The 27,276-nt window shown below is 35.7% G+C and overlaps 1 protein-coding gene and 1 long non-coding RNA gene across 7 annotated transcripts in view; both read right to left on the reverse strand.

The window, feature by feature from the left end:
- The window catches only part of LOC142324177 (double-stranded RNA-specific editase 1-like), a 53,940-nt gene extending 40,746 nt beyond the window's left edge, over nt 1-13,194 (reverse strand). For 2 of the 6 annotated variants that reach the window (XM_075364923.1, XM_075364919.1), the window contains exon 1: nt 13,090-13,193. In XM_075364923.1, coding sequence (XP_075221038.1) covers nt 13,090-13,153 — 64 coding nt within the window. In that variant the 5' untranslated portion in view covers nt 13,154-13,193. Of the gene's footprint in view, nt 1-455; nt 753-13,089 lie in introns of those variants that run through there. The other 4 variants (XM_075364918.1, XM_075364920.1, XM_075364921.1 and 1 more) reach the window with 4 other exon arrangements.
- Nucleotides 13,195-13,935: 741 nt separating this feature from the next.
- On the reverse strand, nt 13,936-25,290 carry LOC142324179 (uncharacterized). The gene is made up of 3 exons (XR_012756238.1): nt 22,002-25,290; nt 21,547-21,880; nt 13,936-14,081 (listed from the first exon to the last, which is right to left on the reverse strand). It is a non-coding gene; the product is annotated as an uncharacterized LOC142324179 (long non-coding RNA).
- Between the last annotated feature and the right edge of the window lie 1,986 nt (nt 25,291-27,276).

Here is a 27,276-nt window from a genome sequence, read left to right on the forward strand (position 1 = left end):
GCTACCACTCGCGCCACGCAAGCCGGCTATTACGGAAGACAGTCTGATAAAAACACATATAGTAGATTTCCATAGTTCACGAGTACTACTCCACATTGAATATGTCTACATCAGCAAGAGAAGCAATAGCGACAGGATGCACTCGTAGAACACAAATAAAATTAATATTAAACTGATCAGTGCAGGCCACCATTACGGGAAATGAACTGAGATTTTCGCAAGACTAGGCCGATAACGCCAAAATTTTGGTTGCATTAATTTAAAATAAACTTAATCCTCACAACACAATTTAGTAAACACCTAAGAGTTAGCCGATCCTAAACAACGTAAATGAAATACCTAATTTTAAAGGATTAAGCTATACCTAAAAGTAACAATACCGTAACTATTTCTAAGTTCTGAATGAAAATTTCATAGAACTTAAAAAAATAAGTAATATATTCACATAAACATACCGCCAGTTCTACGAGTGTTATACGACATAGCGACGGCTCAACGCTACAGCTTCACGACCAGGAACTAGAACAAGATGGCGTATCACAATTTCTTTTTTCACCAGTTCAGTTAACCAACATCCAACAAAGAAAACCCACTTAAACGCCAAAAGGGGCAAATATAAAAGTAATACACACTTATCACTGATGTAAAGTGACACCTATCCGAAAAAATACAATTGCGAGAAAATAATGAAAAAAAAACAAATAAATTAACACAGCTGTACGACAACTGCAATTTAACAAAATCGATGGATGTAATAATTGCCAACTACAAAACTAAAAATGATTTTATTAAGGTAAAAAATGACTAATAATTGTTATACATTTCATGCTCTAGTTAAAAATAAAGACATGCCAAATAATACAAGTAGTTTATTATTTGGAAGAAAAAAACAATTTTGTTGAGCGTAATATTATAGTAACAATATAATGTCGTAATTATATTCCATTTTGGTAAAAATACTTATTTTAATCAAAGTTTAGCATTTTTTACTGTTATTTATTCACGGGAGCAGCAATCAATAAACCGAATGCGTCGCTTGGCTATGCCATTTTATTTACATATTTATATTTAAAGAATAAACAGGTTTCATTATTACTTTTTTTCAATCGTTCATCATAACTCATTGTATTTAATTCAATTAGATCTATCTAACTGCGATTCTCACATCAAATTTAATTTGTTATTTTACTTTTAATTAGTTTGCTAAATTTCCAATTGTTTAACTGTCATGCCTTGCGTGCACTCTCTTAGTATGAAGCTTTAAAAGATGTTATAAAGATTTTATATACTACCATTGAAAAATCATGAAATATGTAATAAGCTGCATCAATGCATTACGGCTAATTTTTTTTCCGAGTAGATTTATGTCTTTATTTTTCATCTCGTGTTTGACCATAGGTAAACTAACTTATCATCAGGTTCAGAATATTACACAATGACCTAGAAACCGGCCACTAAATCAGTAAAATTCATATTTGATACAGTACTACTGCGTAATATCAAATTTTAACATTTTTTAAATTTGGTACTTATACCATTAAACGTATAATATAAAATATATAAACAAATACACATTTGATCATGTCATTTATCAAATATATTAACATTTTTGCTTTCACATATTTGTAATAGTAATGATAAAATAAGCTTCATGACCAATCAAACAGTAATAACAGCAAATTACCTTTCCAGACTGTACAGAGCTGTAACCAGCTTGTGAGGAAAATGAAGATTGATTGTAAAGTAACGAATTAGTAGTAGTGTAATATCCTGGATTTCGCTGATTCAATGGTCGGTTTCCAGATCTTTTTTGGAGTATTCTGAGTCTGATGGTAATTTGCTTGTGGGCCAAGACGAGCTGAAAAATAAACACATAAATCTACTCAGAAAAAAGAAATTGTTGTAATCCATGGGTACTACTAATTATATATTTCCCCACGCGTAAATCGATCCAGTAGTTTTTTGTTTATAGTGGACACACATATCAGAAGAAACATTGAAATGGAATCGTAAAATATTTAGTAGAGCGTGTGTTGCTATTACGTCCAACAGAGAGAGCTGTTTTTAAAAAAACGCATGTTTTTACCCGTCGCAGGTGTGACATCTTAGGTGTATAACTAGTAGGTATATAAAAACAAGTATTAAAATTCAACGTTATGTCAAAATTTCAAAGCAATCGGTGAAGAACTTTCGGAGATTTAAGATTTTGAACAAACATTTATTTTTATTTATGTAGATTCTGGCATTTCTGTTTAATTTTATCTACATTAAAGTTGACTGAAAAATAGAACCTCGCAAGAACAACATATACACCGAGAGCATGACCGATCTTTAGTAAATTGCAAAAAATTCTTATCTTTTAGTTCATTACTCTTTGTAACTTGAAACTTTTGTTTATCAGCAACTCTTATTCATACAAATTATTGGTGGACTCAGCCTATTCCCGGGTTCGAATCCCGGTCAGGCATGGCATTTTTCACACACGCTACAAATCATTCATCTCATCCTCTGTACAGTAATACTTAACTGCGGCCCCGGAGGTTAAAAAAAAAACTTATTCATATCAGCAAGATATGAATAATACTGATCTAGTACGAGTAATAAAGTGACTTTTACTCTATCCTAATATTTCAGCAATTGTGTAACTGTCCACTTTATGGACAGTTACATTTTGAGCATTCTCCTATAATAATAAATTTCAAAGGCTTTTTCAAAGTTTATTTTTTTCAATGAAAGTTCTTCTTTATCATACCAATCATATAAATTAATTAAATTACCCTTCTAATTGTTATCTAAATAAGAAAGTTCCCCCATCTTTAGCATATCGATTTACTTTATCTTAATATTTAATTTTAGCCTCATTTCTGTTTTATTTGTGAAAAAATTGAATTGGTGGGAGTGCAGGGTTTGTTCCCGGCTCCTGCACGTACCAGAATGAAGTTACATTCCTGTTGTTAGGTGACCTAATTTGGTCAACTTATTGGGTGTAGGTCTGAATTTCTATGCTGCATAAAACATAATATTGATTGGTATGAGTGTAGCACTGATTTGACTTACAACTCATTCGTTTTCTCAGGCATTTAAAGTCATGAACGGTGTCATCAAATTTAGACTAGGCGCGGGGTCTGTGGTCTCGGTTAGTTAGTTTGAGGGAATCATGTTAGATTGGATGTGAAGATGTCCATTTGAGCCCTAAATGTAGGTAAAATTTGATTTGTATTTTACTGATGTAAATGTCTGCTGAGGCATTTACATAGATAGCATCCCGACCGTGGCCTGGCTGATGACTGTGAGATGTAATCAGTTAGAGGGTCTAAAGAGAATCTCCGGTAAAGACCCTCAGGACTCGAAACGAAGGGGATAGTGTGGCAACCGGTAACATCACAAGGTGTCTTCCCCTAAGGGGTTGGAATGATCTTTACTATTTATCAAAAGAAAATCATCAATAATAAATCTAAACATTTGTCATTTTTTCTAGAATAAATATTCCTCTTGCAAATTATTTCTTCGACTAATACATTGCCTCTGTTATAAAAGAGTAGAATAGCAGTGGGGAGAGATTACATACATTCTTGACTTTCTCTCCTTTCTGAATCAAAGAACGACTTTTTTCATCTTTCACTATTGTAAAGTCTATCTGGGCTTATACAAACTACAAATAATTTTACTCAAGTTATTTATTAAAATGGAAAGTTCCTATATGTACTATATTATCGGTTCTACATTAATAATTTATTTTTTGGATCGATGGATAAATTCACCATAGAAGTTTGAACATGGGAATATGAAAATGGAAATTTGTAGGGTATGCAAAATGCCATGTTTGACCGGGGTATTAGAATCCAGGATCTCAGATTGAAAGGCTGAGACGCTACCATTCCACCATACAGTTCGGCATATGATTAATAATTTAAGGTACAATACAAATACCAGGTTTGTGGTTTTTACCGATCCAGTGTTTGTTATTTTCTTGCTAAATAACAAGTTTATAACTAACATTTCCTTTTTCTCCTTATTTCTTTTTAAATGGAACTATAAAATATGGATAATAGTCGATACTATTATATATTTTTTTAATATAAACTATAAATACAAATATATGTTTTAACATAAATTTATTTAACGTACATATTGCTACAGTTAAGTTCTGTTATCTGTCCACCACTATTTTTATAATATGAATTCTGTTTGCTGCCCACCGTACTTTCTTTTAAGGACAAATAATTTCTTGGAAATCTGATAGTTCAATGTTAAAATGAAAAACATATAAAACAATTTATGTCTCAAAATACTTTACAGAGATAAAAACAAAGCATTTATATAAATATTATAAACCAAAATGAAACGATCGTCTTGCAGTATCTCTTGGAAAGGATCGTCCTCAGTTTTGACAATTTTTTCACCACATGAACTCACATAAGAAGCAGTTCAATAAATTTTACTGAGTTCAACTGACAATGTGTTTACAACAAAAAAAAAACATTTCAGTAAAAGCCAAAATCAGGCATTGCAGTACCATAATCAAACCAGAGGGCACATTAGAATGCATCTTCAAATTGTATCAGGTGCAATAAATGCAATGAAGTAAAAGGATTAATCTATTTTTTCCTTAATGAATATCTTTAATTTACAACTTCACCCTCCTTGGGGCAAAGAAATAATAAATATCTTTAATATCATAAACTTCAAGCGAGCTAAGGCCTTGGTCGATGGCTTAAAACCTTCCCTGGGATACCATGAATGTATCCTGGAAATTTGAAAGTAATCAGTTGGTTGGTTCTTGAATGATGCGATAACAAACAAACTTGATGAACTCAATCGGTTAGATCAAGAGTGTACCTGATGTGTGCAAAAAATAGCTTTCAACCTATTGACAAGTACCTCATTTGAATTTTGAAAATCGAACAACTGTTTACAGATAAAATATAAAAGCACCCTGTTGCACCTTACAAAACAATGCCTGAGCGGCAACCTGTTTGTTACCAATTGATGGTAATGATTGATCTAGACTCCCATGAGCTGTTCACATATCTCACTACTCAGATGCAGTCTCCACGGGGATTTCATCAAACAGAATTTTTTTCAATTTATTTTTATCATTCATTCGACTGATTTGAATCATTTATTTCATACCCAGATCATACAATGATACGAGACTCACAGTTCATGGTTTATTAATTCAATTCATTAAAATTTGTGCTTCAACTGGCCAATCTCTTCTACTACATACATATATATATTTTGAGATGAAATATATCTAAAAAAAAAACCTCGTTATGCCAAGAAACATGGGTAAAAATTTGTTTGCGACTGATTGACTAGTTTTTTTGTTTATGACGAACAAACAAAAATCCACTTCTTTATATAATAGTATAGATAGGTTTTATCAAGAAAAGCATCAAATGTTTGGAATAAAACTACCATTCTTTAAGTAAGAGTTTTATAAACTCTGTGTGTGTGGATGTTAATAAAATAAAAACGTTTCTGATGTATTCATAAAGAGTTCTTGTAAAATTATGTGAGTTACAAGTTGTAAACAATTTTTTTTATACATCTTTTGTAGAAATTCTAAATAAAATTTCTAAAACAAGGTATGTAGCAATGGTAAACAAGTTCTGCCATTGCTGAAAAATTCAGCCGATTGAAAAATTTTTCTTTCTACAGTCAAATAAAAAATACGTTTCAGATGATCTACGACTGAGGCCTTGTAGTTCAGTCCAGAAAAAATTAATCACTTGGAAATTCTTCTTTTAAAGTTAGTTGATTTTCTTTGGCTATTTACATATTATTTTCAGAGATTTCACAAAGATTTTATTTTTAAAAAAGTTGTCTGTTACTTCTTTGGTCCTTTGTTTCAAATTGTTCTCATGCGGATTGCTTTTTTAAGCTTTCTATTCTGTGAATTGGTTTGCTTGGCATTTTTCCCACCACCACCCCATTCTTTCTTTCTTTTCTTTTTCCTGTTTAGCCTCCGGTAACTACCATTTAGATAATACTTCAGAGGATGAATGAGGATGATATGTATGAGTGTAAATGAAGTGTAGTCTTGTACATTCTCAGTTCGACCAATCCTGAGATGTGTGGTTAATTGAAACCCAACCACCAAAGAACACCGGTATCCACGATCTAGTATTCAAATCCATGTAAAAATAACTGGCTTTACTAGGACTTGAACGCTGGAACTCTCGGCTTCCAAATCAGCTGATTTGGGAGTGATTTAGTGATCACCACTAGACCAACCCGGTGGCTTGCCAACACCCCATTCAGTCACCCTAAAACATACAACCAAATGTCTGTGTCACAAACGGCTACTGAGCCTCAAACAGATTAGCGACCAGTATTCTAACTAGCTCCTAGAGCTTACCTAAGTGGACTAAGTGCAGTGCTATACACCACTGGCTTACGTGTCATAACCACTCAACTTGTCATATATTTGCTAAAATAGGTAGGTGTACCCCATCAACTATTAAAAATATATATGATATCCATAAATTAAAATTTATTTCGTCGAGACAGTTATTCACTGCTACACCTAGGTCGCTGAATGCCAGCAAGTAACTGTTCACCAAATTAAAGCACTTGCAGCCTTAATTGGCTGGTGATCAGCCATACATATCTCTAAGTTAACTTCCCACAGCAGTGTGGTAGGAGTCTTTTCCCTTGGGTAAACTACTGATGTCAGTTGAACAAAGCAACCACATAGAGGAACTTCCACACGGTTTGACAATGCGGCTCTCACCACATTGACTCGTCGCTTGTGACTGGCCAATTTTCCCCCTGACCACTAAGTTCCAGGGTGGCCAGGTCTCTGGGCCCCCCTCCAAGAGCAGGGCAGTCAAACATCAGATGTTCATTTGATTGGACCTCCCTGCAGATGCACAACTCATCAGCTGCCAGGCGGAATCGAAACAGATATTAGTTTAAATTAACAAGATAAAATTAATTTACTATTCTATGAAGAACTTTATTACTTAAAACTTGTTTATCTATCATATTTTTCAAATTTAAAACGATTAGTTTCTTCTTTTCTTCCTGTACTTGCCGCCATATTTATTCACGTCTCCATAAATTATTATTGGAATGAATAAAACTTCTGAGGAGATCTGTTTTTATATTAAGTGAAAGAATTTGTTGTGATTTTTACGATAATCAAAAAGATTAACAATAGCCAATTTTATTTAGTATACACAAAAATTAACCTACCCACCTCATATTTCTGAAATGACATTGTATATCTGCTGTAACTTAGAATTAGCAGAACTTTAACTGATGGCAGGTAAAGAGAACCAAGAAATTTTATAATTGAACTAGAATGTTGATGTACTGACCTGCACAAAAGGCTTCAATTTTAAAAATTAAATCATACGCATATCATACTGTGATGTAATACGTAATACTGACAGAATAGTGAATGGTACAGTAAGGATAACTCACAAGGTTGGTCTGGTGGTTAAACTTGTCACAAATCAGCTGATTTCGAAGTTGAGAGTTCTAAGGTTCATATCGTAGTAAAGGCAGTTACTTTTATAAGGATTTGAATACTAGATCGTAGATACCGGTGTTCATTGGTGGATGGTTTCAATTAACCACACATCTCAGGAATGGTCAACCTGAGACACTGTATAATACTACACTTCATTTACATTTTTACATATCATCCTCATTCATCCCCTGAAGTAATACCTTTTATGAAAAATTTTGGAAAACACTATTTTACAACAGATTTTCCATTTATCTAATCTACATATGGAAAAGGCTAGGTACCATTTTATCAGGCAATTTCAATCTTTTAAGAGAGTGCCATAACTAAATAGTTGCAAGAAACTAGAAGGGGATTAAGAACCCAATAAATTAGAATAAATATCCCACTCAAAACTATAAAATTTGTCTTGCACAAGGTACATTTTACAATTTCTCTGCTTCCAGTAATAAAAAGAAATCACTTTTAATTTTCTGTTAAAACTAAATCCTCATTACAAGATGTTTATTAATAACAATTGCATAATTATAAAATATTTTCAAGTTAGCTTCACAAGACCAGGCACAATAGCCACAATCGTCAATTTGAAGTTTACAAAGTTGGGAACTGATGTTCATTCATATTGCATACTGGCTGGTGAAATCGAAAAATGTACCAGGGCTATCAAAATATGGGAATAAAATACAGTTATAGTTTGTATTCTTATTTGTACTAGGTAGGCGCTTTCTAATATATCATGTACAGATGGCGCAACCAATTTTATCTTGATGTTTGGTGCCATGGCACTGACAGCCACACTTTGAATCTCATTTTATTATTGCTTCGAATTTAACATTTTAGCTTCATTATCTAAGAATTTTTTGAAATTTTAATCACCTCATGTAAATATATATGTATATGTGTGTATCAAATGTAATTGGTTTACCATAATACTTTACAAAAAAATGTTATGCATTTTTCAAAATTGTAAACAACAAGAATTTCACAGAAGTACTTACATGAAGCTGGGGATTTTACAGTAGTAGGCCTACACATAAAGTGGTATAACATGCAAATAAAAATGTATATTACTTTTATTGAATGCTGGTGTTCAAATGTTAATGTAAGATGAAGTTAATTCGCAAGAAATATTACAATTTCTGAAATTATTACAATCAGAATTATCACTGTCACTTTCATTATCTTCTTATAAAAAAATAAATTATTCCATATCATTTTCAAAGATGTACGTGTCATATACAGAGTGGTGCATGAAACGGTTAAATGTTTGGTTTTGTTGAAATATATTTATTTGAATCGCAATACAGAAAAGTAAAATACAAACTTGGAAATTACATTCTGCTTATCACATGTTCAATATGACCACCATCACATCTAGCAACTTCTTCAACACAAACATCTATGTTGTTAATAACTCGACGATACATATCCTCGGTTATCTGGTTCCATGCCTCGATGATCAGCAGTCACAATTCCATCACTATATGAGGATGTTTGTGGAAAATATTTTTCTTTAGAAATCCACAAAGAAAATTATCACATGAATTCAAATTAGGACTCTTCGGGGGTCAATTCTGTCCACACGCAAAACAATTACGAAATCTGTTTGAAATGACATTTACGTTAAAATATGCATACAGAAAGTCTAAAACAACATTAGTTGTGTATAGTCTGGCTCCATCTTGTATGAACCACTCACTTTCTAATTAAAACCCTTTTGCAAGAAGCTGAGAAACATAATCATTACACAGCATGTTTAGATAACGTTCACTATTTACTATCTGTTCAAAAATGAATGGCCCTGTTACCCCTTGAGATAGCAACCCATACTGTAATCCTCGCAGCATGGTGCTCCTTAAGTACTTAACTTTACCTTGTTAATACATATATCTAGGTTTATTTCATATGGAGCACATATGAGGTGTGTTCAAAAAGGAATGAGAATTTTTAAATTTCAAGGGTTGTATTAGTCCGATTCTTGGAAATTTTTCATTTTTGTATTGGTAAACATGTCTAAAAAGTATCTGTACATTTTCAGCCATATTGGATGTTTCGTTTGTTGTCAGCTGTCAAAAAGATAACATATGTTTTGTTACGATCAGCGATTTTTTATTTGTATAAATATAGATCAGAGAATTTGTATTAAATTTTGCTATAAGAATGGAATAGCGCAGCAAAGTTTTAAAAATGTTAAATATTGCTTTTAGTGAGTCTGCTATGAGTAAAACAAGGGTTTATTATGAATGATACGAGGGTAGCTATTTATATTTCTGGCGTAATAATGAAAAAACAAATATTTATGATCAAAATTGGTTTTATTGTTTTTCAAAATATTCTCCATGAAGATCAATACATTTTTGCATGCGTTGAACCAATTTTCGAAGCACATTTTCCACTCTGATTGAAGTTGTTGCATTCAAAACATGCGTTTTGAATGCAAAAACCGCTTCTTCAGGTGTCGAAAACTGTTGACCACGTAATTTTTTTTTGATGTGTGGGAATAAATAAAAGTCTTTGGGTGTCAAATCAGGGCTGTACAGCGGATGATCCATCAGTTCCATGTTTTGGCCAGTGAAAAATTCCTTTGTTTGAGTCGATGTACGAGAGCTCGCATTGTCAAAATGATGAATTATTCACCTCTTCTTCGACTTTCTCTGAATTGCTCTGAAGACTTCTGGCAAACAAATGGTCATCTACCATTCAGAACTGACTGTCCTTTCTTTTTTCCTGTTTAGCCTCTGGTAATTACCTTTCAGATAATACTTCAGAAGATGAATGAGGATCATATACGAGGGCAAATGAAGTGTAATTTTGTATAGCCTCAGGCCGACCATTCCTGAGATGTGTGGTTAATTGAAACCCAACCACCAAAGAACACCGCTATCCACGATGTAGTATTCAAATCTATGTAAAAATATAACTGACTTTACTAGGACCTGAACGCTGGAACTCTCGACTTCCAAATTGGCTGATTTGGGAAGACGCGTTCACCACTAGACCAATTCAGTGGGTAGAATTGACCGTCCAACGCTGCTCTAACGCCACTGTCGCCACGTGACCGGTAATGCCAAAGAAACAAGCAACCATTTGTTTCGATGTGCTTCTTCCGCGAACAACTTTTGTTGGATTTGGCTCATCTTGGAAGACCTATAAAATCGACTGCTGTTTTGTTTCAGGCTCATATGCATAGATCCAAGATTCGTTACCTGTGTAGATGTTATACACAGCCTTTGATGCACCTTGAACGTATTTTTTCAACACTTCCTTGCACCAATCGATACAAGCCTTCTTTTGAGCGTTTGTCAGATTATGCGGGATCCGATACAAAGAAATATTTTTTACGGCCAAAATCATGTAATATCTTATTGATGCTTGTCATACTAATGCCCAAAAATGCCTCAATCTCACGGTATGCCACGTGACGATCTTGCCTTATCAGTTCACGCGCAGCATCGATGTTTTCTGGCATAACAAGCAATTTTGGACGACTTTCACTGAATTCGTCCTGGCGGAAACGTCGGCCACGATTTAATTAGTTATACTTTTTTTTACAGTGCTGTAAGATGGTGCTTTATAGCCGAATAAATAGCGTTCATCGATGCAGTCTTGTCTTGATAATCCACGTCGAAAGTTATGAAAAGTAATCGCACGAAAATGTTCACAAGTTAATTCCATTTTTTGCCGAGATGAATTTTTCAATATACTGTAAACAACATAAATCGAGCTCAAATGACAAAATGTTCTGAAGAAAGTTATGTACAACAATGTCAAGTTTCCAGTGGAAACGTCAGATGTGACCTGGCAACACTTACTGTTGCCAAGGCCAGAAATATAAATAGCAACCCTCGAATAACGTTTCCAAGTCGTGAAGACGTTGATGACGAGCGCCGCCCCGGCACATCAACAACCGTTGAAAACGTGTAAAAGTGAAATAAATGATTATGAATGATCACCGAATCACAATCTGAGAAGTCGCTGATGATGGGATCGGTTCATGCCATGAACTTTTTTCAGATGTTTTGGGTATGAAACGTGCGACACCAAAATTGTTGAATTTCGAACAAAAACGCAGCTCAGGAGTAGCTAAATGGAGTCAACAACGATGCAGAACTACTGAAACGTGTCATAACAGAGGTTTACGAATATGATGTCGAAACTAAGGCTCAATCGTCCCAGGGGATGCATTCTGGATCACCTAGACCGAAAAAAGCTCGACAAGTTCGCTCAAATGTGAAGGTTATGCTCATCACAGTGTTCTTTGATCTTAACGGTATAGTGTATCATGAGTTCTTGCCACAAGGTCAAACGATCAACAAGAAGTATTACCTACAAGTTCAACGCCGTTTCCGTGAAGCGATCCGAAAAAACGCTCGGATTTGTGGTGAAATAATTCATGGCTTTTGCACTAAAATTTTGCGCCTGCTTACTTCATTGCTCGTTCGTCAATTTTTAACCAAAAACAACACTGTAATGATACCCCAGCCGCCACATTCGCCAGACATGGCCCCGTGTAACTTTTTTCTATTCCCAAAAATTACCTTAAAAGAACTGTCGTTTTACAAGCGTAGATGATATTAAAGCGAATCGCTGAAAGAGCTAAACACTATTCCAAAGATTCAGATGTGTTTCAGGGATTGGAAAAAGGGCTGGCATAAGTGTATAATATCTAATGGGGACTATTTTGAAGGGGATAAAATTAATATACACGAATAAATAAAATTCTTATCCAACAAACAAAAAATTTCGTTACTTCTTGAACACACCTCGTATTATTTTATATGATTCTCCTGTGATTTTTTGTACTTTGTTTAATTGGAGTGTTTGACGTTTAAATACACCTGAGATTTATGAGTTCCATTTGTCTGGTTTTAGTTGGTGTATTAGATGTAGTTGTGTGCTTATTCTGGGATTTCTGGTTGTCCTATGACTATTCCTGGGTGTGTTGATTTGTTTCTAAGTACGTGTCCGTATGATTCTATATCCATACCAGTGTGTGCTATTTCTGCTAGTTCTGTATTGTTCTTTAATGACATACCTTTTACGCATAGTCCTTGTAGTCACGGTATTAGTAAGGTGAAGTCTTATTTCATCATCTGGAGTGTAACAGTACTTGTGATTTATTGGTGGGAAGTGATTTTTTAACCCGTGTTTTTCTTTCTTCTATTTCGGTTTCAGTAATTATATCATTTCAGTAGGCCACTAGTAGCCCTAGTGTTGCCAACCTGATTATATATTTGGATTAAATATTAATTATTTAAGTTACATTTCAAAGGTTGGTAGTAGTGGTGAACAGCTGTTGTTTGTGACGTCAGTGCTGAGCGGTAGAATTAAATAAATAAATAATATTTAAAGTGAAAAAAAATCTGGACCGGCTAAGTTTCAAATCGGCGACGGTTATTTGCGAGGTGGTGTTGGTGACTAACGCCTTAAACCTTTCGGCTACAGCGGCTATCAGACATACCGAGTGAAATTTGTTCTACATACGTCGCGAAATAATTTTTTTTCTATTGTTAGTACCTATAACCGCCGCCGCCGCTGTCGGCGGCGGTTATAGGTACTAACGTTACACCCGTCTGTGTGTGTTTTTATGAATAAAAATTTAGACGTACCTCGAGGATGTTCCTGGACAGCACCGGGAGGTGGCGTCTGAGTGTGTTCGCGTGCGTGCGTCATCGTAGCGACACAGGACGTTCACCGTGCGAGATGTGGCGATCGACTGAAGAATAACTGACGAACGGGGTCTGAAGTCGATGCGGCGATGCACGCCAAAAGTGCCACGCCCTGTTGACCAATGGCGGCGCTAGAATTCGAATCGGCGCATGCGCACCAACTGCTGAGACTGTTAGTGTGTACGTACGAACTGGATCGTCGACTGACAGCGCGTGATCGATAATTCCAAGACCGGATACGATAACAGCGGCGAACCACAATAAGGAAAATTAACATTTTTGATAGTTATCGACTCAGTAATACAAACGAGTGATTGTTCGTGTTTGCGTCACCAGAGCGATGCAAGCTGTTCACCGTGCGAGTTTCGGTGTGTGACTGAAGTGACATCTGACGAACGTTACACAAGTTCGCGCGAAAAGCCAACCGATCACAACACACCGATTATTTCTAAAGCCGACCAATCACAGGGGGCGGATACGAATTCTAAAAAAATAATAATCATCGTTTTTTTTCTTTTGTCAATCGATACAACCTTATCTACCGCTAAAAATACCAACTGTCTAATACTGTTGTAACCGGTTAAATCCAGTCGTGTCTGGATGTTATATAAGCGAAAACCTTCGCGCGATTTCATCATTCGCAATCTGTCATAGAACGAGAATACTTCGATTGCTGTGAGATCATAATCTCTTCACCAATTATCAAGTGCAATTTCATCTTAATTAGCAAGGTAAGTTTTAATTTTTAAAAATGTGACTGGTATTATTAAATAACTTTCAAAGAAATAAAAATTCAAAAAAAGTAATATAATGAGTAACATAGAAAAAAGTGTACAATAAAATAATAAGAATATATAAATAAAAAAATTAAATAGAAAAAATAATACAATAAAATAATATGAATATATAAATATTAAAATCTTTATCGCCATCTGAAACACACAAACACGAAATAATTACCATCTTTTTATTGAAAAAAAAAAAAAAAACAATGTTACAATATATCTTACTTTGATTTGTTTCAGACATCGTCCAAAAGCAGTAATGGCATCACCGGTAGTTATCCGTGCAATAAACAACAATGTCATCTATCTTCGAAGGGACCTGTCTGACTTTGAGGAATTTTACCTTCATTCAACACTTCTACGGTTATCATCCTGAACCGTTTGAGGGAAAAAGGCAGACGTTTCGACGGCAACATAAAATTGTAACTATATAAAGATGTTTTATTTAAATCACTAATCATTATGTGTATGATGATGATATTTGTTATTAACAATTTCTTTTTCAGCTATAAAGAAAAAAAATTCAGTATGCACTAACATTAGTCTTTTTTCTACAGGTATGTTGCTGCAAATGTTGAATTGATGAAGCAGACGCGTCTCGAAGACGGTGTGGAGACCGACATTCACGAATATGTACCTGCATCGAAAAATTTACATTTAGAAAAGAACACCGACGTCATCGATGAACTTTGGATCGAATCGGTGGAGAAAATCGTAGACAGTGACAAAGTTCATCAACAACGGCAGTGGTTGGGTAATGAATAAGATAATGTACTTAGACCTAAATATGATTCATTACCGTCCATTACACGGTTCCTCTAGTACATTTACAGCAACACCTAAAAAACTTGTAAAAAGAGAGGCGATAATTAATGTAAAGAATCCGAATGATCAAAAATGTTTCCTCTGGTCTGTACTAGCACACCTTTACAATCAACCCGGACGTCACCAGCGTGACTCCACAATAAGCATCAATGTCTACGGTTATGAGGAAGATAACGATCCTGTGTATCCGGTGCGTTACCGAAAATGGTGATCGTACCCACTGCATACACCTATTACTGCTTGCACGGGAGACGAGAGATAAATTTCATTATTGCCTTATTCCTCCTCTATGAATCATGAGACCTTGCCGTTGGTGAGGGGGCTTGAGTGCTCAGGGATACAGAGTAGCTGGACCGAAGGTGCAACCATATCGGAGAGGTATCTGTTGAGAGCCAGACTAAGGAATGATTCCTGAAAGAGGGCAGCAGCTCTTTCAGTAGTTGTTAGGGGCGTGAGTCAGGACGACTTAAACGGCCGTATCAACATCACTCAGTCCTCTGAGTACTGCGCAGCTGAAAGCAATGGAAAACTACAGCTGCTTTTTTTTCCAAGAAAATGTGGCTCTGCATTTTCACATAACAATAATGGAGGCGCCTTCCTTGGTAAAATATTCCGGAGGTAAAATAGTCCCCCGTTCGGATCTCCGGGTGGGAACTACTAAGGAAGGGGTCACCAGAAAATTAAAAAATAACATTCTACGAGTCGGAGCGTGGAATGTTAGAAGCTTAAAAAAGGTTGGTAGGCTAGAAAATTTAAAAAGGGAAATGGATAGGGTGAATGTGGATATAGTAGGAATTAGTGAGGTTCGGTGGGAAGAGGAAGGCGACTTTTGGTCAGGTGATTTTAGAGTAATTAACTCAGCGTCAAATAATGGGCAGGCAGGAGTAGGTTTCGTGATGAACAAGAAAATAGGGAGGAGAGTGGAGTATTTCAAAACGCATAGCGATAGAATCATTGTAATAAGGATAAAATCAAAACCTAAACCGACAACGATTGTTAACGTTTATATGCCTACAAGCGCCCATGATGATGATGAGGTAGAGTGTGTATACGAAGAGATTGATGAAGCAATTAAACACGTAAAAGGAGATGAAAATTTAATAATAGTTGGAGATTGGAATGCAAGCATTGGAAAGGCAAGGAAGGAAATATAGTGGGTGAATACGGGCTGGGCAAAAGGAATGAAAGAGGGGACCGACTTATAGAGTTTTGCACGAAGTATAATTTAGTAATTGCCAACACCCAATTTAAAAATCATAATAGAAGAATATACACTTGGAAAAAGCCAGGCGATACTGCAAGGTATCAGATAGATTATATCATGGTTAAGCAAAGATTTAGAAATCAACTCGTTGACTGCAAAACTTACCCTGGAGCAGACATTGATAGCGACCATAATTTGGTGATAATGAAATGTAGATTGGGGTTTAAAAACCTGAAGAAAAGGTGTCAGATGAATCGGTGGAATTTAGAGAAGCTTGAGGAAGAGGAGGTAAAGAAGATTTTTGAGGAGGACATCGCAAGAGGTCTGAGTAAAAAAGATAAGGTAGAAAATGTAGAAGAAGAATGGGAGAATGTTAAAAAGGAAATTCTTAAATCAGCAGAAGCAAACTTAGGCGGAATAAAGAGAACTGGTAGAAAACCTTGGGTTTCAGACGATATATTGCAGCTGATGGATGAACGTAGAAAATATAAGAATGCTAGTGATGAAGAAAGTAAAAGGAACTATCGGCAATTAAGAAATGCTATAAACAGGAAGTGCAAACTGGTGAAAGAAGAGTGGATTAAAGAAAAGTGTTCAGAAGTGGAAAGAGAAATGAACATTGGTAAAATAGACGGAGCATACAGGAAAGTTAAGGAAAATTTTGGGGTACATAAATTAAAATGTAATAATGTGTTAAACAAAGATGGTACACCAATATATAATACGAAAGGTAAAGTCGATAGATGGGTGGAATATATTGAAGAGTTATACGGAGGAAATGAATTAGAAAATGGTGTTATAGAGGAAGAAGAGGAAGTTGAGGAGGATGAAATGGGAGAAACAATACTGAGATCTGAATTTAAGAGAGCATTAAAAGATTTAAATGGCAGAAAGGCTCCTGGAATAGACGGAATACCTGTAGAATTACTGCGCAGTGCAGGTGAGGAAGCGATTGATAGATTATACACACTGGTGTGTAATATTTATGAAAATGGGGAATTTCCATCAGACTTCAAAAAAAGTGTTATAGTTATGATACCAAAGAAAGCAGGGGCAGATAAATGTGAAGAATACAGAACAATTAGTTTAACTAGTCATGCATCAAAAATCTTAACTAGAATTTTATACAGAAGAATTGAGAGGAGAGTGGAAGAAGTGTTAGGAGAAGACCAATTTGGTTTCAGGAAAAGTATAGGGACAAGGGAAGCAATTTTAGGCCTCAGATTAATAGTAGAAGGAAGATTAAAGAAAAACAAACCAACATACTTGGCGTTTATAGACCTAGAAAAGGCTTAATAAAATGTTCAGCATTTTAAAAAAATTAGGGTTCAAATACAGAGATAGAAGAACAATTGCTAACATGTACAGGAACCAAACAGCAACAATAACAATTGAAGAACATAAGAAAGAAGCCCTAATAAGAAAGGGAGTCCGACAAGGATGTTCCCTATCGCCGTTACTTTTTAATCTTTACATGGAACTAGCAGTTAATGATGTTAAAGAACAATTTAGATTCGGAGTAACAGTACAAGGTGAAAAGATAAAGATGCTACGATTTGCTGATGATATAGTAATTCTAGCCGAGAGTAAAAAGGATTTAGAAGAAACAATGAACGGCATAGATGAAGCCCTACGCAAAAACTATTGCATGAAAATAAACAAGAACAAAACAAAAGTAATGAAATGTAGTAGAAATAACAAAGATGGACCACTGAATGTGAAAATAGGAGGAGAAAAGATTATGGAGGTAGAAGAATTTTGTTATTTGGGAAGTAAAATTACTAAAGATGGACGAAGCAGGAGCGATATAAAATGCCGAATAGCACAAGCTAAACGAGCCTTCAGTAAGAAATATAATTTGTTTACATCAAAAATTAATTTAAATGTCATGAAAAGTTTTTTGAAAGTATATGTTTGGAGTGTCGCTTTATATGGAAGTGAAACTTGGACGATCGGAGTATCTGAGAAGAAAAGATTAGAAGCTTTTGAAATGTGGTGCTATAGGAGAATGTTAAAAATCAGATGGGTGGATAAAGTGACAAATGAAGAGGTATTGCGGCAAATAGATGAAGAAAGTAGCATTTGGAAAAATATAGTTAAAAGAAGAAACAGACTTATAGGCCACATACTAAGGCATCCTGGAATAGTCGCTTTAATATTGGAAGGACAGGTAGAAGGGAAAAATTGTGTAGGCAGGCCACGTTTGGAGTATGTAAAACAAATTGTTGGGGATGTAGGATGTAGGATGTAGGATGTAGGATGTAGAGGGTATACTGAAATGAAACGACTAGCACTAGATAGGGAATCTTGGAGAGCTGCATCAAACCAGTCAAATGACTGAAGACAAAAAAAAAAAAAAAATTGCCTTATTAATACGAAACCTGGTGAAAACAGGCTATCTCGTGTCCTCTTGGGTCTCACAGTCGTTGCAGCAGTTAATATTGTCCGTACTGGTTGCACCGCTTCAGTTCATCGGATTTAGTTGTTGCTAAACAAAATTTAGACAAACATCTGGTGGAATGTAAGCAACACGGTGCACAACGGATAAGGTAACCTGATCCCAGTAAAGAAAAGTAATGTGCGATTCCTTTGAATCTGCATACACAGCGTTCCTTATGCGGTGTATGTAGATTTCGAATCATTTGTACATCATATGGACACTGCCACCCCAAACCCAATACTAGTTATATTGATAAGGTAGCCCAACATCTTCCGTCCGGTTACGCCTATGTAATCGTCGATGAGGAAGGGCAGATTTATGAAGGTCCTGTAGTCTACCGAGCGAGAACTAGTAATGAGAATATCGCTGAATTTCTCGGTCAAGTTGAGATTGCACAAGATTATGATTACCGAAAAACCGATGGTGATGACACCCGAAGACACTGAAATATTTCAAAGGGCTACCGAGTGTTTTCTGTCATTACGAGTCGAATGACGATCGAGTACATCAATCACATACCACAGAACAATTTCTTGGCGCCTGTCATAACGAGTGCAATTTAAATTGTAATCGCACCGAGCATATTCCAGTATTCTTTCATAAGCTCCGCGGTTACGATAGCCATCATAGTTAAAGCTTTGGGAAAATACAAGGGCGATGTAAAAATAAACTGTATCGCCAACACATCCGAGCGATTGCAGTCACGCAGAGCGCAGGCGGCTTTGTCAACCGCCGAAGGCTGGATGGACATACAAAATTTAAAGATTTCTGTGCCCAAGACGAAGATCATGCTTCTGAAGGGCGCAGACAAATTATCATGCAGTCGAAACCCCCTACATTAAGTATAAAGGCTGTGTAATCAGCCGAGTAAGGGTTCATAAGTACCTAGGTGTTTTGTTTGATGACAAGTTGCTTTTTAGCAACCACATTAAACAAGTTGCGGCGGACGCTGTCTCTGTGATGCAGAAACTTAGAAGGATTGCTCGGAAAGACTACGGGCTGTCTGGTCGCCAAATGTACTTGGTGTATCGAGGTGTCTTCGAGAGTATGATCGCATACGCGGCGCCAGTTTGGGCGCACAGGTTGGGTAGAAATAGAGCACTGCTTCAAAATTTAAGGAGTGCCCAGCGCAGAGCCTTAATTGTATGCACTGGTGTTTTTAAAACAACCTTCTACGAGGCTACTACCGTATTGGGAAAGGCTCTCCCAATCGATTTGGAGGGTGAAAGTTCGTACAGCCATGTGGAAGTTGCGAAGAGGTCGGGAAACCGAGGTATTTGGGATGCGGTTTCGGGCCGGGATAGAACCGGAACGGAACGGCTATCACAATGCACCGGGTCTAAATTTCAAACAATTACCCATTTCCCGCCTGCGGAAGAGGCGATGGAGGCATGGCAGCATGAATGGCACACCACAACTAAGGGAAGATCTCTGTATAGATTTATACAGGATCTCTGTATAGATTTATGGGGAGATGGTATGCCCAAGTGCTCACAAACCATGTGAATTTGATGCAATATCTGTTCAGGTTTCGCCTAGCGGCTGATGAGTTGTGTGTCTGCGGGGAGGTCCAGTCGAACGAACATCTAATGTTCGACTGCCCTGCTCTTGGGGGGGCCAGAGACCGGGCCACCCTGGAACTTAGAGGTCAGGGGGAAAACTGGCCGCTCATAAACGGCGAGTCAATGTAGCGTGAGCCGCATTGTCGGACCGTGTGGGAGTTCCTCGATGAGGTTGCGATGTTCAACCGTCATCGTTAGATTGGTTAACTTAAATGGGATTTATTGATTCCTGTAGCGTGTCTGTGGGAAGTCTTCCTTGATATAATGGCTGCCATCAGCCAGTAATAAGGTCCAAGCGCTTTAAATGGTGGACAGGGACTAGCTGGCTGACAGCGACCGAGGCGTGGCGGCTTAAATTGCAGTCTTTTTAATGTATAACTCTATAGTTTTTAATTTGTAACAAGGGGTGCGCCTCCCCGATCTAGTTTTAATGTGACAAGTGAGCGGAAGGGACACATAAAGCGGGTGCTGTACAGCACCCAGCTTAACCGCTCACGCAAGTTAGGAGCTCACTATGAGCATTAGGAAAACGAGGTCGCAAATCTGTTTCAGAGGCACAGTAGCCGATTTTTGGCACGGAACATTTGGTCTATGCTCTAGGGCGACCGAATGGGGTGGTTGCGGGAGAAATGCCAGCTAACCAATTATTTTCTTTTTAATTACCACTAACGCACCATAAATTAATAAATCTGTAAGTGTTTTATCACAGTGTCATCACAGTACTGATGACTGCAAATCACCGGTTCAACAGACACCGAGTCTATCAAACAGATCGGACATCTATCTGCTGGTGGGTTGCTGTCATCACCCTCACCACACTGTCCCGGAACAGCGTTATCACTTTGGGGTTCACTCCCCTCGGCTGCCCGAAAGATCCTTTGTAAGGTTACCAAACGCAGACGACGAAGTAATTGTGTCGGGCTACCTTCGTCGGTGTCCTCTGGACGCTAACATACCCGTACACGACGTCGACGACCCTGGTGACCACTACGGAAACTGTGAATACCATCACTGGTACGCTCTCCATCACCGTTGTCGTCGTCGTCATCAACGATGACCGTATCATCCTCCCGATGGTGGTGGTGACGATCGACGGTAGTCATCGTTGTGAGCGTCAGAAGGTGATTGATGGTGGTCAGCGTCTGTTGTGGTCGTCTGTTGACTGCATTCTCCTCTTGATGACGATCACCTGCATCTTCATGATGTTGATGTCGCTCGACAAGCCTCAAAGACCGACGTCTCGTTCGTAAAATGGAAAACATCAGATCAGTTGCGGCGAACTCTATCTTAAGACGATCAAAGGCGTTACGGAGTATGCGTTCCCTGATCTCTACGAGATCTCGGAACGCAGCCATAAGTTCATGAATATCATGCTCTAAGTAGATGTAGCCGTTGTAAATACACGCTCCACAGTAAGTGTTGTCATAGAGACTATAAATAGTCATCCGTAACCGTCCTAGTAACCAGCGACGTGAACGGTTGAACACCAGGACTTAACTTAAAAAACAATGAATATTTCATTAACAAAGTGTGTACGATTTTCGTTACATTATATTTGTTACAACTTTTATAACCACTCACCGAATATGACGCTGGAAGCGTCGACGTTAAAAGATCTTAATAAGTCTTGTCGGAAAAATAACGTACTCGTAATAGTCGTCTAGTTACGATTTCTATAATTATTTCACCCTTAATCCCACGTTACAAAATATGATACTTTGCTTAGTGCTTTGTACTGATGTCTTGTTTGGTTATTAGTAATTTCTGCTTCTTTCCTCATAGAAAACCAAAATCCTGCCGTTTGGTACGGGTACGGTTTTGGGTTTTGATCTGATGTAAAGTCCACATCTCGATAACGACATGTTTTGACTATATTCTATACGCTATTTCCTCCTCTTGACCGTATATTCGGGACCTGAAAGAGATACCAAATTGTTAATACATATAGTCTTTCTTATCCTCTGGTGTTGTTCATTGTTAGTTGTGTTAATTTGTGTTAGATTGGTTATATATTTTATAAGTTTTGTATATCTTACCATCAGTCAGAGTCTGAATCCGTATCCTTCTCCTGCTGAACCTCCTCCTCCTCCTTCTCTAACGATGATGACATTGTTAGATGTTATGGCGGGTTTTCCTTTTCCTGTTTCTGTCATCTCTCTAGTATTGCTTTTTTATTTTGATTATTTCTGCTGCCTGATAAAAAACATATTGTTCATATATTCTGTCGTACTTTAATCCTTAGTTTTTATACTTTCTTGATGTATATCGTCTTGGTTTTTATCAAAGGTACTTTCAACATCTTCACTGATTTCTTGTAGTATTTCCTCTGTGTTTATTAAAAACAAGTATTTCTAAAACGGTGGGCCGGCTATACTTTCTCGTATTCTACTTATAAAATTAAAAAAATAAAGAATCCTTAGAAAAAATGGCAATTTCTTCTTTGTTCTTCACCTGTCCGCCATTTTGTAATTTTTATATAAAAATGTATATCTCAAGTTCAGGTAGACGAATCGCATTAATATGTGGTAACCACATCGGTAATAAAGTTTTAAAATTAGCAAAAAATCAGAAATTAAATACCTTTGCAAATTACAAAATGGTGGCCATGTTTATTTCTCAAACAGTTATATCTTTGTAAATATTAGTTTTATCAAAATTTATGTTGTCTGTTAAAATATTAAGCTCTTTATTTTGAACACCGGACAGTTTATTTTTTAAAAACCGGTTAACAAAGGAGCCGAGTTATGGCAGAAAATTGATGTAATTTTGTGTTTGTTTTCATGTTCACCACTTTACGTTCAATTCGATGAAATATTTATTGTTATTATTTATTGTTAATTCTAGTATCTATCAAATTAAGTAATAAATTTTCTCACAATAAGATTTAATATTAAATAACAATAAAGCAATTGATATTAATTTTTCTCTTTTGAATAATTTTACACGGCGACTATTACTGTTGATCATGTTAACAATCTAGGAATGAAGCTTCTTTCAACTGGAATGGTGTTCAAAACTATCACATCCAGCATATCTGGAGCGACAAGAATCCTCATGGTACCTTCCAAAGTAGTCATCAGAAAAAGATTTTCCGTGAACATACGGGCAGGTATTTTTAATGACTATTTTTTGGGTCCTGTCATTCTACCAAATTGTTCTTGAACATTTAATCGAAAATCTTTCACATTTTTAGGAAAACCTACCTCTACAATTAACAGGAAATATGTGGTTTGACCACAATGGAGCTCCAGCACATTTCAGTCGGTCGGTATCAAATATCCTGCATGAAACTCTCTAAGAAAAATCTATAGTGCCCTGGCCTCCCCGACCACCTGACGTATAAACCCTCTACCTGCGGGCCCGATTGAAACATATTATTGTTTCTTCGACTCAACATCGAGGATCTTCAACAAAGGATCCAAAATGGATTTCAAGAAATTAGGACTCTACTCCCGGAATTTTTGAACGATTAAGACAATCTCTCAGAAAAAGACCAGAGACTTTTGTAATTTCTAACGGTAGACACTTTGAACATCTCTGAAAACTTTTAACAATTGTTACCTGTTTAAGTACACCTAATGTTTTACAATAATTAACGTAAGATTATCACAGGTAGTCGTTTTATTTTTTTAATTATCGGATCTGTTATCGTGAGAAAATTATTACTTAATTTGATACTTACTAGAATTAACGATTAATATTTAATCGAATTGAACATGAAGTGGTGGACATGAAAACAGACACAAAATTACATCAAATAGAAAGAAAACTTGCAAAAATCAGGTAGGACCGATAAAAATATGAATAAAAGGCAGGATAACAGATAAGCATCTACAGCCACTGAAACCTAAAAATAAGCATAACAAGAATTTTTAACGTTTATATGGTTCCCACACGATTCTAAAATTCATTTTTCCTGACCGATTTAATAAAAATGTATTAAATCTCATAACGTTATGCTATTGCCATTTACTCTACAAAATATATACATATATTTTTTGCAGCCTCCACCAACCCCGTTGCAGCACAACTCGCACCTTTTTTTATTATTTATTATTACATTAATTGTTTATGTCATTGCGTAAAGTAGCGTTTATTCCAACAAATTCAAAGTTAGGGTTGGATCTTGTAGTCGTTACAGGCTTGGTAAATTTATTGCGCTCCTTCGTACGGGCTTGTCGTCATTTGTGTACTTTTTTAATAGGTTGTTTTTGGTTTATTGTTTTTCGTTCTTGACTCCTGGCGCCAGTCAGACTGACTGTTCTGTCCTCTTAATAGTGTCAGCGTATTCATATCGCGCATTATTTATTGCTGTTTCTTTCCCGCATGTTTTTCTAATCGTTCTCATACTAACGCATGCACACCTCTTGTCTTTTACTCACACTCTCTCCTGTCCACTGCCTAGTTTGTTTCCCCCTCTTCAAATCACGCCATTTTCTTTCTGCAGTATGGATCAGACTTACTACGTGTGGTTGACTGCGTTTTCGTTCTCGTCTCTTTCTCTCTCGTATCCTGTGGCGATTCTCTGTCGACATATTCTCTTGCTCTACTCGTCAGTGTTTTGCGAATTTACAGATTTCTATGTTTCGTTTCGCCTCGTTTTTTTGACAAGTTAATTTTCAAATTCAGTAGATAACCTCTAGTGTTGAAAGCGGTTCGGTTACTACAAACCAGCCGATTTTATCGACGCCGACTCTTTCCAAACTGGTTATTACATTTGGGCGCTCCGTATTATTTAATGTCTAGCAACATAGTGTTTGTTACCTCTGTTATTTTTGATACCCCAAGGATAAACTGTTTGTGTATATGTGTACTTTAATTTCACGAGTTCATTTTTTACAAATATTTATGTGTGATTAAGGCAAATTCAGATTATTCATCATTTATTATATTAAACAGTTATGTTATTAGTAAAATTAGTGATATCCACAACTAAATGTACTTTATGAATTTGAAATTCAAGATTGCCGCTTGATTTCATTTGGAAAATAACAATTCTAATGAGACAGTTTATTTATCTTTTATTTTACATAATGTTTAATGCGTTAGATTCTTGCTGTTGTTAATATTTGTAATCGGTGTTAAATATTGTTTTGCTCTTTCAAGTATTATATTATTTTTTACAAATTAGAAAAAAGAAGTCATTAACATGAGAACGGCTAAGAAACTTAAGTATTTTCAAGAAAGCTTGCTTACTAAATGAACTCTATTTATATGATTACTTATTACAGTTTGTTTATATTGTAATTAACTCTATCGTTTAATTTAATGTAATTTGTTAAGCGCAGAGATTAATTCTTATTTTTTCATGAACTGAATTCATATTACTTTTCCTAAATTAATCTAAAGAAAATAACTTCTGAAGTGAAGTTATGATTTTGGACTTCTTTGTAATTAATATTGTGATTTGTTCTAATAATATTTATTGTTTTTGTATTCCATCTTGTAGTTTGAAAAATAATGTATTTAGTTATTTAAACTGTTTTTAGACTCGTATTTAATGCAAAAGATTTTCAAAATATTTATTTGAAAAATTTATATTTATCTATTTGTCATGCGATATTATAACTGATATTTTGATTCGGCTGATATTCCTTTTATAAATTCTGTATAGAATTAGTTTATTTCGTAATTTCATTTAATTTATTAAGTGTATGATTGTAAAAAAAAAGGTGTTTTATGTTCTTTTGTTTTCAGGCTTTGTTTAATTGTAGATTTTCATGCGGTTTATTGTGTGATAATTAAAGTCCAATTTCTTTTGGCAAAAACGAGCTATCTCATTTTATTATTTTGTTAATTTTACCCGACATTAATTTTTTTAAATATGCATTAAAAATTAAGCTATTTTTTGTGATAAATTGTTTGGCTAAATTCCACTCCAAAATATAACAGAGTGGCAGGGAGGTCATATATCCTCTAAAATTACAACTAAAAATTTGTAATAAGTTATAAATATAAAATGCAATATAATAATGAATTATTATATTTACTCGCTTGATACATAATATTAATTTTAATGATCCGGTAACTGTGTGTGTTTGTACTAATGTTAGACGCACTATTCTATATGTCGCCACCTCCTCTGTGACATGCAACGGAGCATTTCTGGTGTTACATTACAGAAGGCGTCCCTCACAGCATCACACAGTCTGTCATTTGTGGTGTACTAATGTGCAGATACATAAGCCTTGATAATTTCCCATAATGAATCGTCTGGTGTGGCGGCAGGCGGTCACGGTGGCCATGATAACGAAGCTGGTGAGACTGGAGTACTGTGGCCGATCCAACGTTCTGAAAATATTTCATTCAGAAACACATCGAATGATAGAGCAAAATGTGTAGATGTTTCGTCTGGCTGCATCCGTACTTATTCCATGACATCCTTCTTTTGAAGCTGTGGTATTAACCGTGCCTCCAACAGTAATTAGTTTTTTTAAATTATAAATAAACTTGTACAATCACTGGCCTGCCAAAAAAATAAAGATCAAACAAATGACAAGTTGTCATTCCAGCCATGATGTACGGTGGATTCCTTTCCGACTATGTGACAATTTCTGTCATGCAAACTGCATGAAATTGTATGTCATCAGTAAAACGCACCTTTCTATGGTGCATTGCATTCAGGAATTTTTCTTTAGGGGTACGATGACTTTCAGGCCATACTGTAAAAAAAAACAAAAAAAAAAACGTTTAATAAGTTTCTTGCGTAAAAATGAACAAAAATAAGAAACGCAGATAAATAACCTGTGTTTAAAAGTAACACAGATAAGAAATAAAAACTAAAACAATTTTTAAAAATAATTGGTTTGCACCTAAGAATGCTAAAACTTTTTCACAAAAACTAGCCTACATTATTTTGCAAAGTAACAAAAAAACCATTTTTTATATCTTGGTTTGCATAAAAACGCTAAGAAACAAAGATTTCAATTTAACAAATAATATGTATATGATCACAACTTAAAGGAAAACTAAACGTAATACATGTAAGGAAACTGAAACAGGACATCTTATTTTGTAGAGAAAACAAACATTATTAACATTTGCTTGAAAAATGCCATCAAAGTATGGAGCAAGAGAAAGATTAATGACCGAGCATTTAGCAGCTCCAAGCTGGAATTTTGATGCTATATAACTACCAGGAAACATAATTTTAAAAATTGCAAGGATATCACTTATTCTGTACATTGAGAGCTCCAATAATCTCCGCCTTATAAATATCGTCTTTATAACAACAAGAAGAAACTGTGTTGTCATTTTGCATAAATGAAATCGACGATTCAAATATATCATTTGCTGCTGAAATGCTATTAC

This window comes from Lycorma delicatula, chromosome 4, assembly GCF_047948215.1.
Source record: "Lycorma delicatula isolate Av1 chromosome 4, ASM4794821v1, whole genome shotgun sequence".
Taxonomy (NCBI): Eukaryota; Metazoa; Arthropoda; class Insecta; order Hemiptera; family Fulgoridae; genus Lycorma; species Lycorma delicatula.